This window comes from Mobula hypostoma, chromosome 25 (genome assembly GCF_963921235.1).
Source record: "Mobula hypostoma chromosome 25, sMobHyp1.1, whole genome shotgun sequence".
Taxonomy (NCBI): domain Eukaryota; kingdom Metazoa; phylum Chordata; class Chondrichthyes; order Myliobatiformes; family Myliobatidae; genus Mobula; species Mobula hypostoma.
In genome coordinates, this window is record NC_086121.1 from 16,254,143 (window position 1) to 16,267,695 (window position 13,553).

The 13,553-nt window shown below is 39.1% G+C and overlaps 1 protein-coding gene across 7 annotated transcripts in view; it reads right to left on the minus strand.

Moving 5' to 3' along the window:
* Nucleotides 1–13,553, minus strand: part of LOC134337713 (calmodulin-binding transcription activator 1-like) — a 1,241,580-nt gene that overhangs the window by 5,863 nt on the left and 1,222,164 nt on the right. For 4 of the 7 annotated variants that reach the window (XM_063032918.1, XM_063032917.1, XM_063032914.1 and 1 more), the window contains one exon: nt 7,358–7,426. The exons of the other annotated variants lie outside the window; for them this stretch is intronic. In XM_063032918.1, the coding sequence (XP_062888988.1) occupies nt 7,358–7,426 (69 nt within the window). The remainder of the gene's footprint in view (nt 1–7,357; nt 7,427–13,553) is intronic. 7 annotated transcript variants of the gene reach the window in all.

Here is a 13,553-nt window from a genome sequence, read left to right on the forward strand (position 1 = left end):
GATTGTTAAGGAAGTATACCTGGCTCATATGTGACTCCTTGTGAAGTCATGACTGCTGTCAGAACATCAAGGCAGGCCCTTCAGCACTAGATCAAGGAATACAGACATAGGTAATAAATGCCCGTCTTACCAGTAATACCCACTTCGCAAGAATGAAACCTGCTGTTTCCCAAGTGTCAATCCTAGGCTTTTCGGAGCTCATTCTGATTAGTTCGTATGTGCCAAAAGCAGCTCTGTATGGCTTGATGACTGATTCTACAAATAATGTGTTTTTGAGAGCTTCATAATTTTAGAAACTTTGAAGTGAATGACGTTGGGATGAACTCTTCATGTCTTCGTGTCTCTACGTGTTTCATAACTCTACATGTTTGTCTGATACCCCCAGTCCTTCCAAGTGAGAAATGGTACTGTTCATGTGGTTTCTGGTGTGATTGGCTGCTGTGTTGTGACATGGTTGGCAAGATAATAAAAATAATCTTTGGCAACCCACGATTTTACTCTTCACAGCTTTTCCAGAGCCCATTCAGTTATCATTCCAAATTTTTCCAATTTGTTCCTTTCTCCTCCTGAGTTGCCTGAGGGACCTAACTGATGGCTCCACCACCTTCATGTTTAAGGGGTGAGGCAAGAGGCTGGGAGGTCTCCAGCCTCAGTGGGTGGTCTGACCAGCCTTTTGGCTATGCAGGCCAAAGAACAATCTTTCTCACACTGGAGGGAGAGGTGTAATGCTGCCAAGGCCTAGTGATCCACCCAGCTCTATCTTGAGTGTAGATCACCTAACTCTGGATGAATTCTGAGACCTTATTCCATGAACCTTAGCCCCATTGTTGGCCAAGTGAGAAACAGCTGTTGGATATTGGATTGACCAGACATTGAGTTTTCATCACCAGTAGCTGAACTCATATCTAGCCTACTGTGAGTGAGTGAGACTTGGACACTGCAGAAATAGTGACCAACAGCCACGAAGCTGCTGTGGGCAACAACTTAGGAGAAAAAAAACATATAGTCATAAATAAATTATTTGCACATAGTTTATAAAGTTATTAATAACATAAAGGAGACAGCATAAAGAAGGCTGTTTGAAAGATTATACATCAAACAATCCTGTAATTAAAAGTCTCTCTGCTTCCTGAAAGCTGTGGTAAGGCATATGAGCAATGGCTAGGAAGGGAAAAATTAACTTCATCACGAAGAAACCTTCAGGAACATTTCTATCAAGCCTGGCAACCCTCATTCCTAATGGACTTGATCCAATGGCAAAACAAAACTGCCCTTAATATTCAGCATCATAAACACTGGACTGAGGTATTGGCACATGAAATAATATAGAGAAAGGAATTCTTCTAAAATACAGAGGGAACAAAATTGGAAGGTTGTCAAAAATCCTGCGTGGTGATCTTGTACCTGCCATGTATCTCCTGAGATTGTGATAATTTCAGTATGCTGCCCAGAGGGGTGTTTGTCCTTTTTGCTGGTGTGCTGCTTTTACAGAGGACCCAATCTTGAGAGTGGCAAATAACAAATAAAGCAAGTTAACTCTACTTAAAGTTAGTCTGCACTTCTTAAAGGGAAGGTTTTCTGAGGAAGGCGTATATGCTGACATGTGTTCTAGTCTTGAAGCTGACCTGTGAGACTTTCAGGAGTTGGACAGCAGGTTCTGTGGTTCTATGTTCTATGGCTTTGGGGCAGAAGGTGGAGAGGAGGGATGTCCTTTTCTTGGGGGTGATGCAGGAGGGGTGGGACTGAGTAGTCCTCCAGTCTCAAACAGAAGGCAACAGGAACAGATAGTTGTGGGAGTCAAGGCAAAGATTTAAGCACCAAGGACCTTGATGCAGTGCCATTAGAAATTCAATGACTTCACATCAGTGATCGAAGCCATGAATACAACTTCAATTGCCACCAACAGTACCAGCAGTCTCAAACACTTCTCAGTGCATCACACCCTCATCAATCAACCACCAGCAATCTTTTACAATTAAGCTTAGGTCTATTATTCATAAGTTCTACCATATTTTGCTATTCTTTGTATAACAACTCTCATAACCACACCTCACAGCTTTCACAAACTGCAGGTTTTTTTTATAATTGTGAAAGTTGTTACAGCCAAAGAGCACCCAAAATCCTTGACGTAACAATGTCCAATCTGACAACGCAAAATTACAGCCTGGGCAGACCTTCATGGAAGGGTATGAATAGAGTGTTGATAAAGTCTCATTTGTTTGTCATTCAGAGCTCAGTAAATAACAATGCACGTCATTTAAGGGTGAACCTGAAAGCAGAGCTCACTGACGCTGAGATATTGGGCCAGCAGCAAAGCCAAACAGTGCAGAGTGGGATTTTGCAAGGTCGGCTGCAGATGTGAAGTGGCTTGTACAGCTACTGAGGTCAGATGATCTGCACGTTAAAATGCAGAGGCAACTTTGTGAGAAAACTCACGTGGATTACCTAGGAGCAGCACTGCATGATTATGCATATACGGGATTAGAATAACAGGAACGTATACAAGTGATGAGTTAAATTTTGTTAGCAATTGACAGATTTTGACTTTTAATTTTCATTCTATAATTTCCTTTATTTTAGAATTGTTGCTAAGCAGAAGCTGTGAGGGACAGTGTGACAATGGGCTGCTGGTGAATGGAAAACTGGGCTTGAACTTATTGGACAGATGGTTACACTTTACTCTGGCAAAAAGTGGCTTTCCTTTTGTCTTGCCAACTACTGCAGGGCTGCTCACTGTACAGTGTCATTATTAATCTGATAAGGCTATGGAGCATGCAGCAAATTATGATGAATGTTGAGACTCAATTCCACATGGCTTCCCCAAAATATTCCAGCCAATGAGGTACTATTTGAAAACACCTCACCACGCTTCTTGTGACATAGTATTTATTCGATGTGCATTGCCCACCTATGAATAGGTTGTGCATTGAAGCCTGCAGACAGTCCTTATCATGAAACAATTATTCTTTGACATACTCAGAAACAAATATATTTTTACTGAAGGGCTTCAGAATGGATACACTCTGACCGCTGTTAGGGAATCAAGAATCGACCTGCATGATGCACTGTTTGGTCACAAACCAGCTGCCAAATAAGGAAGTGGAATCCTTTTGGGATCGTGCACTTGGTACCTTCAAATTGTCAGGCGCAGAGTTACTGTGCCATGGGGAAATTTATAAACCCTCCCAAAACCATGAGCTTCTTCTGCCAGCTGCCAAGAGGAAATGAAAAGTATTCTTTTGGGTTAGTGAGTAATAGTGATCTCTCTCAATGGTCGGGAATTTTAGACAGGTTGCAAATATTTCTTGCTTCAACCTGAAAGGAGCCATACCCCTAAAATTTCACTATCACAATGACCTTGGCAAGCACTTGGCAATGTGCTCCTCGGCAACAAGATGTAGTTGAGGTCATCCTTAATTAGGCATCAGATTCCCACACCATCCTTCCATGAGATTCAGCAAGCGGAACTGTACACTGGGCTGAGGTCCTTCTTCCCATCTTCCCCTTCCTCTTCTGGTAGCTCTGTTTATTCTCTCAGTCATGCTGTATTCCACAGGGAATGTCTACCAGCACCCATGTTGAGAATAAATGACTTGTTCACGGTCAACACAAAGTTCTTTAGCATCTGGTCTAGTGGAACTGCAAAATCAATCAGTAACTTATCTCCAACTAGCTGATAATCTCTTTCAGCTTTACGTTCTAATGTGTAAGATTAGTTTAGGGTGCAATTTTGCAGCACTGGTGTTAAATGCTGATTTGCTAACTCTGATACTTTCAAAGGGCAATAGCTCCACAGGCAGAAATGTCCTGAACAAAATGACAACCATTAAAGAAGTAATTCAACACTCTTAGAGTCCAAGCACCAAATTTTATGGCTAAGCGCCAGCTCAGAATATAGAAATCTTTAATCTGCATTTAACTGTACAAGAGATGACTTGTGAACGCTAGACGGCTAAAGTATCTCAGTCCCAACACCAACCTTCCTCAGTTTGGTGAGCACAACCATTATTTTAAAAAAATGGCATCACAGCAGGTGGCATGGGGTAGGTCTCGATTTCAACATTGGCCTGTGCAAAAGAACAGAGTATCCCAGCAATTTAAACAGAAAATTTGCCAGAAAACTCTGAAAACAATCAATTTGGCTTGTACTTCTCTGGCAGCATTTCCCTGAACTGATCAACAAGTACTTTGCAGAAGACATTCTTGATTAGCTTTGCAGCCTAAACATTCATGATTAATTCAGTTCCTGAACTCAAACAAATTTAATGACACAAGATTAGATGAGATTAAAAACTGATCAACCTTATTATGTAGGGCTGAGAGATGTATTTCTTGTTAAATGTTTGTTGACTGGAATAGCCGTATCATGACTTGAGGACCCAAACATACACCTGGAAACACCAGCAATCACCAGCAATTTCTCAGTGGTGTTCATGTCCATGGGTGCAAAGAATATGCCAGCCCATCAAAGTAGACTTTTTGAGTTCTTTCAGTTTCTCCCATTCAATGAGATCAAAGATTATCTGCACATTACCTCCATCACCTGATTTAGAGTATTTAATTTCTAAACAACAACCAAAGAAACCTTTATATCATCCTTAGAAAGAAGACAATGTCAGTTCAATCTCTTCTCTAAAGCATATTACCCCATGGCTTTGTAACACTCCCATAGTATTACATTGTGAATGACAATCCAAATTACAACCCCAATTATGTGTGAAATTTCATCAGCGAGACTTGAACTCACATGATTCAGAAGTAAGATTGCTCTTCACTGTGCATTGACTACAAGCTGGTACGAGGTCCAAGGGCAAGGGGTAAGAGGTAAGCGGAAAAGCTCAACATGTTTCCAAATACGCTGTGAACAAGCTGCCTTCTAACTCGAGTGAGATTAATTCCGTTAATTATGTGATAAATCCTCTACCCTTCACTGCTATCATCAAACTGAACTTCTGCACAAGAAGTTTTAATTCCATCTACTATTTTCTATGGATAAGAGCTTGCCGGAGATTTTCCGTACAAAATTTGAATAGAAATCCTGGAGAAATGGCAAAAGTGGCTGTTAATGTAACTCAGCTTTTTCTCTATTTATTTATCTATCATTTATTTCATTGTATTGCTGCTGTAAAGTTTACAAATTTCACATCATATGCCAGAGATATTAAATTTAATTCTGATGCCATTTCTCTTGGCACTGTGCCGGATCAGTACAGCAAGAGAAGGATAAACACATAGCAAATTTAAAGCACTTCCTTTTTAAAATCTAGTGAAATTCACTACAAATTGCTGCTTGATTTGTGCTTCATCATTCCTTAAATTCTGGGCATTGAAATCAAGATGTCAAAACACCTCTAACGTTCAATGCTGCTGAACTTGACCCTTTTCCCATATTTCTTCTCTGCTCTCTTAATCAACAATATTTTATGTCCTTAGGTGATCATTAATTCCCGATTCAAAAACTCTTGTCTATTCTTCCAAAGTGTGGTGGTGACGCTGATTTGTTTGGTTTGGCTCTTCACCCAGTTCTTCAGCTCAACAACTGGTCAGGCAAGACGTCACTGCTAATTGACGTCTGCTAAGATAACAATCCAACCTAATTTTAGTGACGCTGATGAAAGGACTAAAAATAGTGCAGATACAATAACAAAGCCGCAACTTTTCTGTTTAGTTGCTTTTGTAAGAATGGGGATCGTGAAGGCTGAGTATTGGTAATTAGGAGAGATATGACATTTTCAAACATTCATTATAGTGAAGTGTATCATTGTGAATGAAAGTAGGCAAACAAAAGTTTCCATGTTGATGGTGATTTGGATCCATTAATAGCTCTCACTGTCAGAACTTACTGTTATTCACCGTTTGCCTGAATGCATAAAGCTTAAAAGTAGACAATATTTCATTCAGAAAGATAGTAGACATCAATTCACAAAACAGCTCACCCACTCTCACCATACACAACATACACAAATTGATAGAAATACTAACAGAATAAAATAAAATAATAATGAATAATCTTAGCCTGCTTATTTCTTTGTATTCCTTTCTCTCCTGGTTGGCCATAGGAGTGAATGCTCCTTGTGCTATTTCTAATACAGGACTATAAGGGACATCGCAGTGGATTCAAATCCTGTTCTTGCCCAATGTCTGTACATGCCCAGAGTTTACTATTTGTCACTGGCATACAAGAACCATTGAAAAACTACATCTCCATAGGTTCTGGTAGTGAGGTTTGAGAAGGGAGCAGCTAACTCTAATAAACCATCAAAACAGAGGGCAGAAATACAAGAGGCAGTGTGTGTGTGCTCACCCAACCAGCAGGCAGCATGGGTAAATGCCTGCAACTTAATTATTTTTAAACGAGGAATCAATGGAAGAAGCTTCTTAGATAGAGCTCTGAGTGTTATTTCAAGCTGAGAACAGTCAGAGAGACCAAGACCACAAAAGTTGGTAACTTGGTTAAGATTCCAAAGGGTGCAGGTCATAAAGGTACCATATCCTAGAGTGATTAACACTTTTAGGAACGAAGGGAATTGAAACGTATTGCTACTGTTTCCTGTGTATGTGCGCACTGACTACGTTCTTAATCAGGACAACAGAGTTGGGGGGGGGATGGAAATGTCACATGTAACCAGGCTCTGTTTCTCTATCTCAGAGCAATTCCATAGGCCTAAATATGAAACATTATCTTAACAAGCGCATGACTTAGATGGCATACTGCTCTGCAGACCATAGGTTTTCAAACTGGAGCTCTCACATAAAGGGGACCTACAAAGTGATGATACAGCACCTCTGTTGTCAGGGGATCTCTCTCAGTTTTTCTATTGGTTAATCACAGATACAAAATTAAATAATTAATATCAAAAAGTAAATAATTTTTGGAAAATTAACCCTGTCCTGTTACATGGTAAGTTTTAGTGAGAGGGTTTAGTAATGTGATACACAGTTGTTCCTCATGTGCCAATAATTGTAGGGGACCCCTGAAAAATACCCAATTTTTGTCAGTATTTAAGGTATGTTTCAGATTTTATAAAGGATCCCCCAACTTGTCAATAATTACAAGGGTACCTGAAGAATATGTCATTATTTTGATATGACTCTTAAGATAGAGATCATATTTTGCAGCGGTGTCCCTGAGAATGAAATATTGAGAAACTCCAGAGTGATGTTTGAAAACCGCTGGTCTACACAACTAAAGATTACTCCTAGACTTTGTCAGTGCACAATATACAAATTACAAAAGCACGATTTCTTAGAACAAATCAACCAAAAATGTATCTTTGTAGCATCAACCAAATAAGTACAAGCAGAGTGACAGAATGACAGTACAGTTTTGAGATGGAAAGTTGTAATAGATTATTACCTCCCTCCGCGTATGTAAGGGTTCAGCTCTAAGACTCCAGCAAATGTGGTTTTCTTTCCTCCCAGTGCGCTGTGGATAGCCATAGTAAAGTGTTTTAGAGGAACTGGTTGTTTTGGTTTTATTTTTTTCTTTTGTGTCTGTTGTCATATTGGGTATAGATAAAGCCACAGGACATTCACTGTGTGCTGGATAACTTGCCTTTCTGTATCATTTCTGAACTGCTGCATTTGTTTGTTCATGCTTAGTCTCAGACTAGGCAGAGACTAGAGACAGAGAATTCCTTGTGACTGCGTCTGCTGCCTAGTGAATCAAAACAGATCTACAGCTCATTGGAATCAGTGCTATCCATTGCTAAAAATGTCATGCAGTCGATGTGAATAAAAAACAGCGATTTGCGGTGCCGAATCTGTAAAGGATCTTCACTTTCCAACTTCTTTTGATAGCAGATCCTGATTATATCTATAACTGCTGAAACTGATCCAATAATAATGTCTTTAGGCGAATCTCTCTGCTTTCTGATTCTGGGGAGGAAGTGGGACTTTCATTTCACCAATCTGAAGTAATAAAACCCAGGTTTCACACAGCCACATGAAATAGTTGTTTTAATTTTGCTCAGTAAACAGTCTGTGTTGGATTTAGAGATTTATTTAAAACTAAAGAATTTATTTTAAAAGACATTTTTGTTGAATTTACGTGTGGATGATGCTTGTGAAGGAACCGCATAGGTTTTCTATGAATGGACAAGGCTGTTGAAAGTTAGCTCAACACTGAAGTCCAATAGTTTCAGAAATCCTTCCCCAATCACCTGCCTTGGTGAATCCACCAGCACAAACAATTCAATCGAAGTACAGCGCGGACATTGAAGGATCTTTTATATTTTTATGTCAAAACTTCACTCTTTCTGATATAATGGAGGCGTTGGTGTGTTTAAATAACATGGATTAACACACATTTTATTTGCAGTGAAAGGAGTTTGATTTGAATGCAGCAATCACAGCAATTTCCAGGCCATAGGCAAATGAAGCCCTTGTTAACATTAATGGCTTGTTTTTTCTAAATTCCATCCCAATATTCAGCTTTCACTTGGAGGCTGATTCCAGGATTTGAAACCAGGTGTTCTAACACTGTAGCCCAGTTTGGACTTGGCCTCTATACACAGAACCAACCTTTTCAGTGAGAGGCCCCAAACAACTATTTTAAAAACAAACTTTGAATGGTAATCTTCAAAATGTCCCCTAGTAACACTCAAGTAAAGATCATCACCTTCCTTACTGGTTAACTTTCATCTAATACCACTTAAAAAAAAAGTTGATAGTCATCCTTTAAAGAGCCTATCTCCATACTTACAGGTTCAATTATGGGGAATTGTCAGTGATAAACTACATCATCAGATGCAGTGTTAACTTAGTGTGCAATTCAGATATTAATCTTAAAGTTGCTGAGTCTCAGCTTTGTTCATATGTTCTAGAGCAGATATTGGGCTTTCCCAAATGGGCACTATTGATTAAAGGAAGGTCAGGATTTACTAAACCTGGAGTGGAAAGCTTCTATTATCTACATGCAAACCCACAATGAACACGTTGCAAGATTAAATTATTTCTTCCAGGTATAGTCAATGAACATCTTTCACTGTGTGATTAGTTGGGAACATCTTGACAACTGAATGCAGTTATGTCCAGCAACTAATTTTCCTTGCCATCTGTCTCCTGCAGATCATCCTCCCCATTTCATCTTTCTTGTTTTCTTTCCAAACTTTCTCTCAGTTACTGATTTACTGCTCAGTTACTGTTTCACAGTTGCTGATAAATAATATATAGACATTGAAAGGTCTTTCAATGGGTCGTTCCACAGTGGAAGCCAGCACAGCTAAGTCCATTGCTATCTTCATCCTAATACAGTAGTTTATCAACTGAATTTGGCATGAGATGATAAGTTGGTCAGGTTTAGCTTATCATTACAAGAAAGGCAAAGAGATGCAGCAGTATATGAAGCACATTTTTTATGTATTGTTGTAAACGAGGCTTTATGGAGGATAGTACTCATAAGTAAATACAGAATAAAGAATCTCAAAAGGTATTGAGACATTTTGTTGCTCTGCTCTGTGATAAGATGTTAAAATCTGGATGGAATTTTACTATAGGAGGAAGAATCACACATTTTTAACCTAACAAAACAACCCACAGTTTAATTATGAATGAGGTGAAGGAGCTTCCAAGCAATGTGGATGGCAGATAGACACAACAGAACCAATGAAGAAAGAAGCAGGTAATCTCAGCTGGGAGCAATGATGCCAATATTAAAGAGTTTTCAGGTGGGGGGAATTGGAAGAAGCTCTTCCTCCATTCATAAGCCTAGTTGACAAAATATATGTATTTTTCTTTTTGAGATAACTTGGGTCTTTCTTACCAAGAAAGAATGTCAACAGATCTGTTTTTCTAGTCAATATGGGACAACACGTTCTTTGCCTTTGCCAAAAGGTCACTTTGGGAATCAAGAAACATATGTGATATTGGCAACACAAAGCACAGCTGAGCTGGAGGATCCCAAATGATGTGGAAGTGCATTGCAACTTTATGTCCTGGAGATCACTAGTTCAAGTTAAGACAGCTGAATTTCTGATGGAAGGTATTTCAGATTTTATGTTTTCTATTTCTCTGAAAGGTTACAGAGTTCTGCCCCAAATGATCCTTTCCTGGGTAAAGGTTAAGACATGATTCTGCTAATAAAAGTAGCTCTGCTGAGGTGTACCTCACCTTGAATCATTTTGTGGGTTTAATACATCACCATCTCTCCATCCGAAGTTACACTGAGAGTGGTGGGTACCGTACCGTGCAAAAGTCTTAGGCACATAAATATAGTTTGGGTGCCTAAGGGCTTTTCACAGTATTGTATATTGGTTAAAATAGGAAGGTGGGTGGGAAACAGAAATAAGAGTATTTAGCTTTGTATTAGCTCTGTAGTATTAAGTGTTAGTTGGTAAATGGAAAGATAATATACAGTACTGTGCAAAAGCCTTAGGCACTCTAGCTATAAATATGTGGCTAAGACTTTTGCACAGTACTGTACTTGGAACATGCTGGCAAGGGAAATGGTGGAAACAGATATGACAGCAATGGTTAAAAGGCATTTAGAGGCACATGACTATTCAGGGTATAGAGGGCTACAGACAATGTGCAGGAAGATGGAATTAGTTAAAATTGGCTTGGTCAGCACAATGATCATGGGCTGAAGGACTTGTTACTCTGTTATCCCATTCTATGTACACTGAAAACTAGGCAAACATACAATTGGAACAAATGGAACATCTCCAATGTTTTGACCAGCCAATAAATTTAATAAATACAATGGTAGGATTCAAAGGATTAAGGATCCACAAGGAACACAACCTCTGGATAGATCATTTTCACATCCCAACGGAATTTCAATCTCATATCATAAACACCACAGATTCTGCAGGTGCTGGAAATCTTGGAGCAACACATAGAATGCTGGAGGAACTCACCAAGTTGGCATCTATGGAAGGGAATAAATAGTTGATGTTTTGGATCGAGACCTGGATTTCAACTCTAAATGTTGACTGTTTATTCCCCTCTATAGTTGCAGCCTGACTTGCTAATTTCCAGCAGCTTTTAATATTGAATTTGAGCCTCAGCACTTCTTTCAATGCAACACATTCAGACTTCGAACATCTAATTGCATGAAATTAATGTCTGCCATTAGATTGAAAGTTGCAGAATATTGTGTAACACTGCAATTCCTCCAGAACACTAGTTCTTCTGGTCAACCCATATTTTAATTGTTACCAGTTTAATTTCTTCAGGGAGGTGATTAGCAAGAGTGATTCATTCCAAATTCAAACTAAAATTTCTCTTCTAACATGAGAAGGCACAGATGGATTTCACACTATACTGCTATTCCTCATAAATGTCCAAAGCTCATATTCACAAGATCATAGAACTATTTATGTCAGATCACAGACATTTGAGCCATTAAATGTATACAAAGTCTTTCATGCAGCAATTAATCTTCATACAACTTTCTTGGCTTTTCCATATCTCCATAATATTTACCTTTCCAGTATTTTAACAGTTCTCATTTAACCAAACTTCTCAGAGAAAGGCTCATGAAGTTCTCCAGAGATGAGTGTTGTTCTTGACTCTTAAGCTACCCATGTGATGTGAGGTACCTTGAAGTAGTTCCTGGGACTGAGTCTACAGTATCATTAGTACATGAACTACCTTCCAACAATATTCTTACAACAGTACAGCATAGTACAGGCCTGTCTGCCCATGATGTTGTACTGACCTTTTAACCTACTCCAAGATCAATTTAGCCCTTTCCTTCCTCATAGTCCTCCATTTTTCTTTCATCCCTGTGCCTATCAGAGAGACTCATAAATGTCCCTAATATGTCTGTCTCTATCACCACCCCCAGCAGTGTGCTCCATGCACTTACCACTCTCTGTATAAAGAAACCTACCTCTGACGACCACCATATACTTTCCTCCAATCACCTTAAAATCACGTCTTCTTGAATTAGCTATTGCTGCCCTGGGAAAAAGACGTTGACTATTCAATCTAACTATGCCTCTTATCATCTTGTATACTTCTATTAAGTCACCTCTCATCCATCTTTGCTGCAAAGAGTAAAGCCCTAGATTGCTCAATCTTTCCCCATAAGACAGAACTGGCAGTCATAGGCCTAACTGGTTGTTCACTGTTCAGTGGACAGGGTCTTAATTAAGAGCTGGTGTCCTGATATCATCTTCAAAACTCTACTGAATTTGTTTTGTGCTGTTGTTCCTTTTCCAAGAATCAATATTAGCCATTAGCTGCTGTTGGTTAAGAACCCGGTAACAAGAATGTGAATTGGGCCATTACATTTAGTTGAAATTGGAATCACTGGGGCTCTCTGGATTACAAGTATTTTGGAAGACTGGACTCTGGATGTTCATTGTTAACCACAGATTCATTTCTAATCATGATAGCAGCACTATAAGGGCAAATTATTGCACCGTTCCCAAATTCTCTTTCTATGTTATAGTATTCTTTCTAGCAGCCCAGGCTATGCATTAGACACGGTGGGTTGTTGTCACATTTTCAAAGAGGCCATTCAGTCATGAAATGGAGGAGATGTTTTCACAATATGGATTACTGGTGGTTCATCAAAGAGATTTGGATAATGGCAAAAATTAAGGCTTTCAATTCTGAATTTGATAGACATTTTATGCCTGGTATAAGAGCATCAGGTATATAGAGCAAAGCCTGGTAATGGTAAAGATGAGCCATGATCTAACTGAGGGGTGGAACATGCTTGAAGGATAAATGACCTTCTCCTGAATTTAGATCTGTAAAAAATTATCTGGAGCAGGCTGGTTTCTTCTTCTCCAATGGTTAGTCTTCCAGGCTGAGGGGTGATTATGCTATCCTCAAAGCTTTTAGTTTCAAAATTCACAGCATGTACCAACAGCTAGGCATTCTGAGCAGTTCAGGATTCTTAATTTAATACTAAAACATCCTCAGTTTTTCATTTTAATATTATCCTCAAACACTGAATTGGAAGTTGGAAGCTTGCCTCTTCCCACGGTTTGAAATGTATAGACACATGGTGGAGGAGAGGGAGAGAAGGTAGGAGAACTGAAGATGAAATAGTGAAACATTGGTTTCTAATGCAAGGAAGCATTATCCCTTAAGAGCAAGATATCCTCACCTTTTTTAACCAGCATGTTATATCATAGTTGTGCCAACGGACAACCATTAAGCAAAAAATTTGGAATTAATAAAATATAGTTTTTATATGGAATAAATTATAATGTGTTAAGTTAGTGATCAAAACTTGGAAGGGATGAAATTCATCTTTTGTAAAAACGCAGATTGGGTCAGCCAAAGAATACTGGGCATGGAGTAAACTCAAGTTACAATCATCCAGTTGTGTCTTCAAAAATATCACTGTTGTTCCTTTTCACACCTTGTGGCACATCAGGCAGAATTTTTTGCCGTACTGTTTTTTTATGAGGCTGAGTTGCTAGCTCGACACTCAACCCAGTACGAATGGAAAGCATGCAAGGAGCCAGCTGGACTTGAAGCCAGGACCATTCATCTTGAAGTCCAGTGATGAAGCCACTATACCACCGGCCAGCAATATAACATCATAACCAGTTAAAATTTCAAACATACTAAGGGCAGCAGGCAAGAAT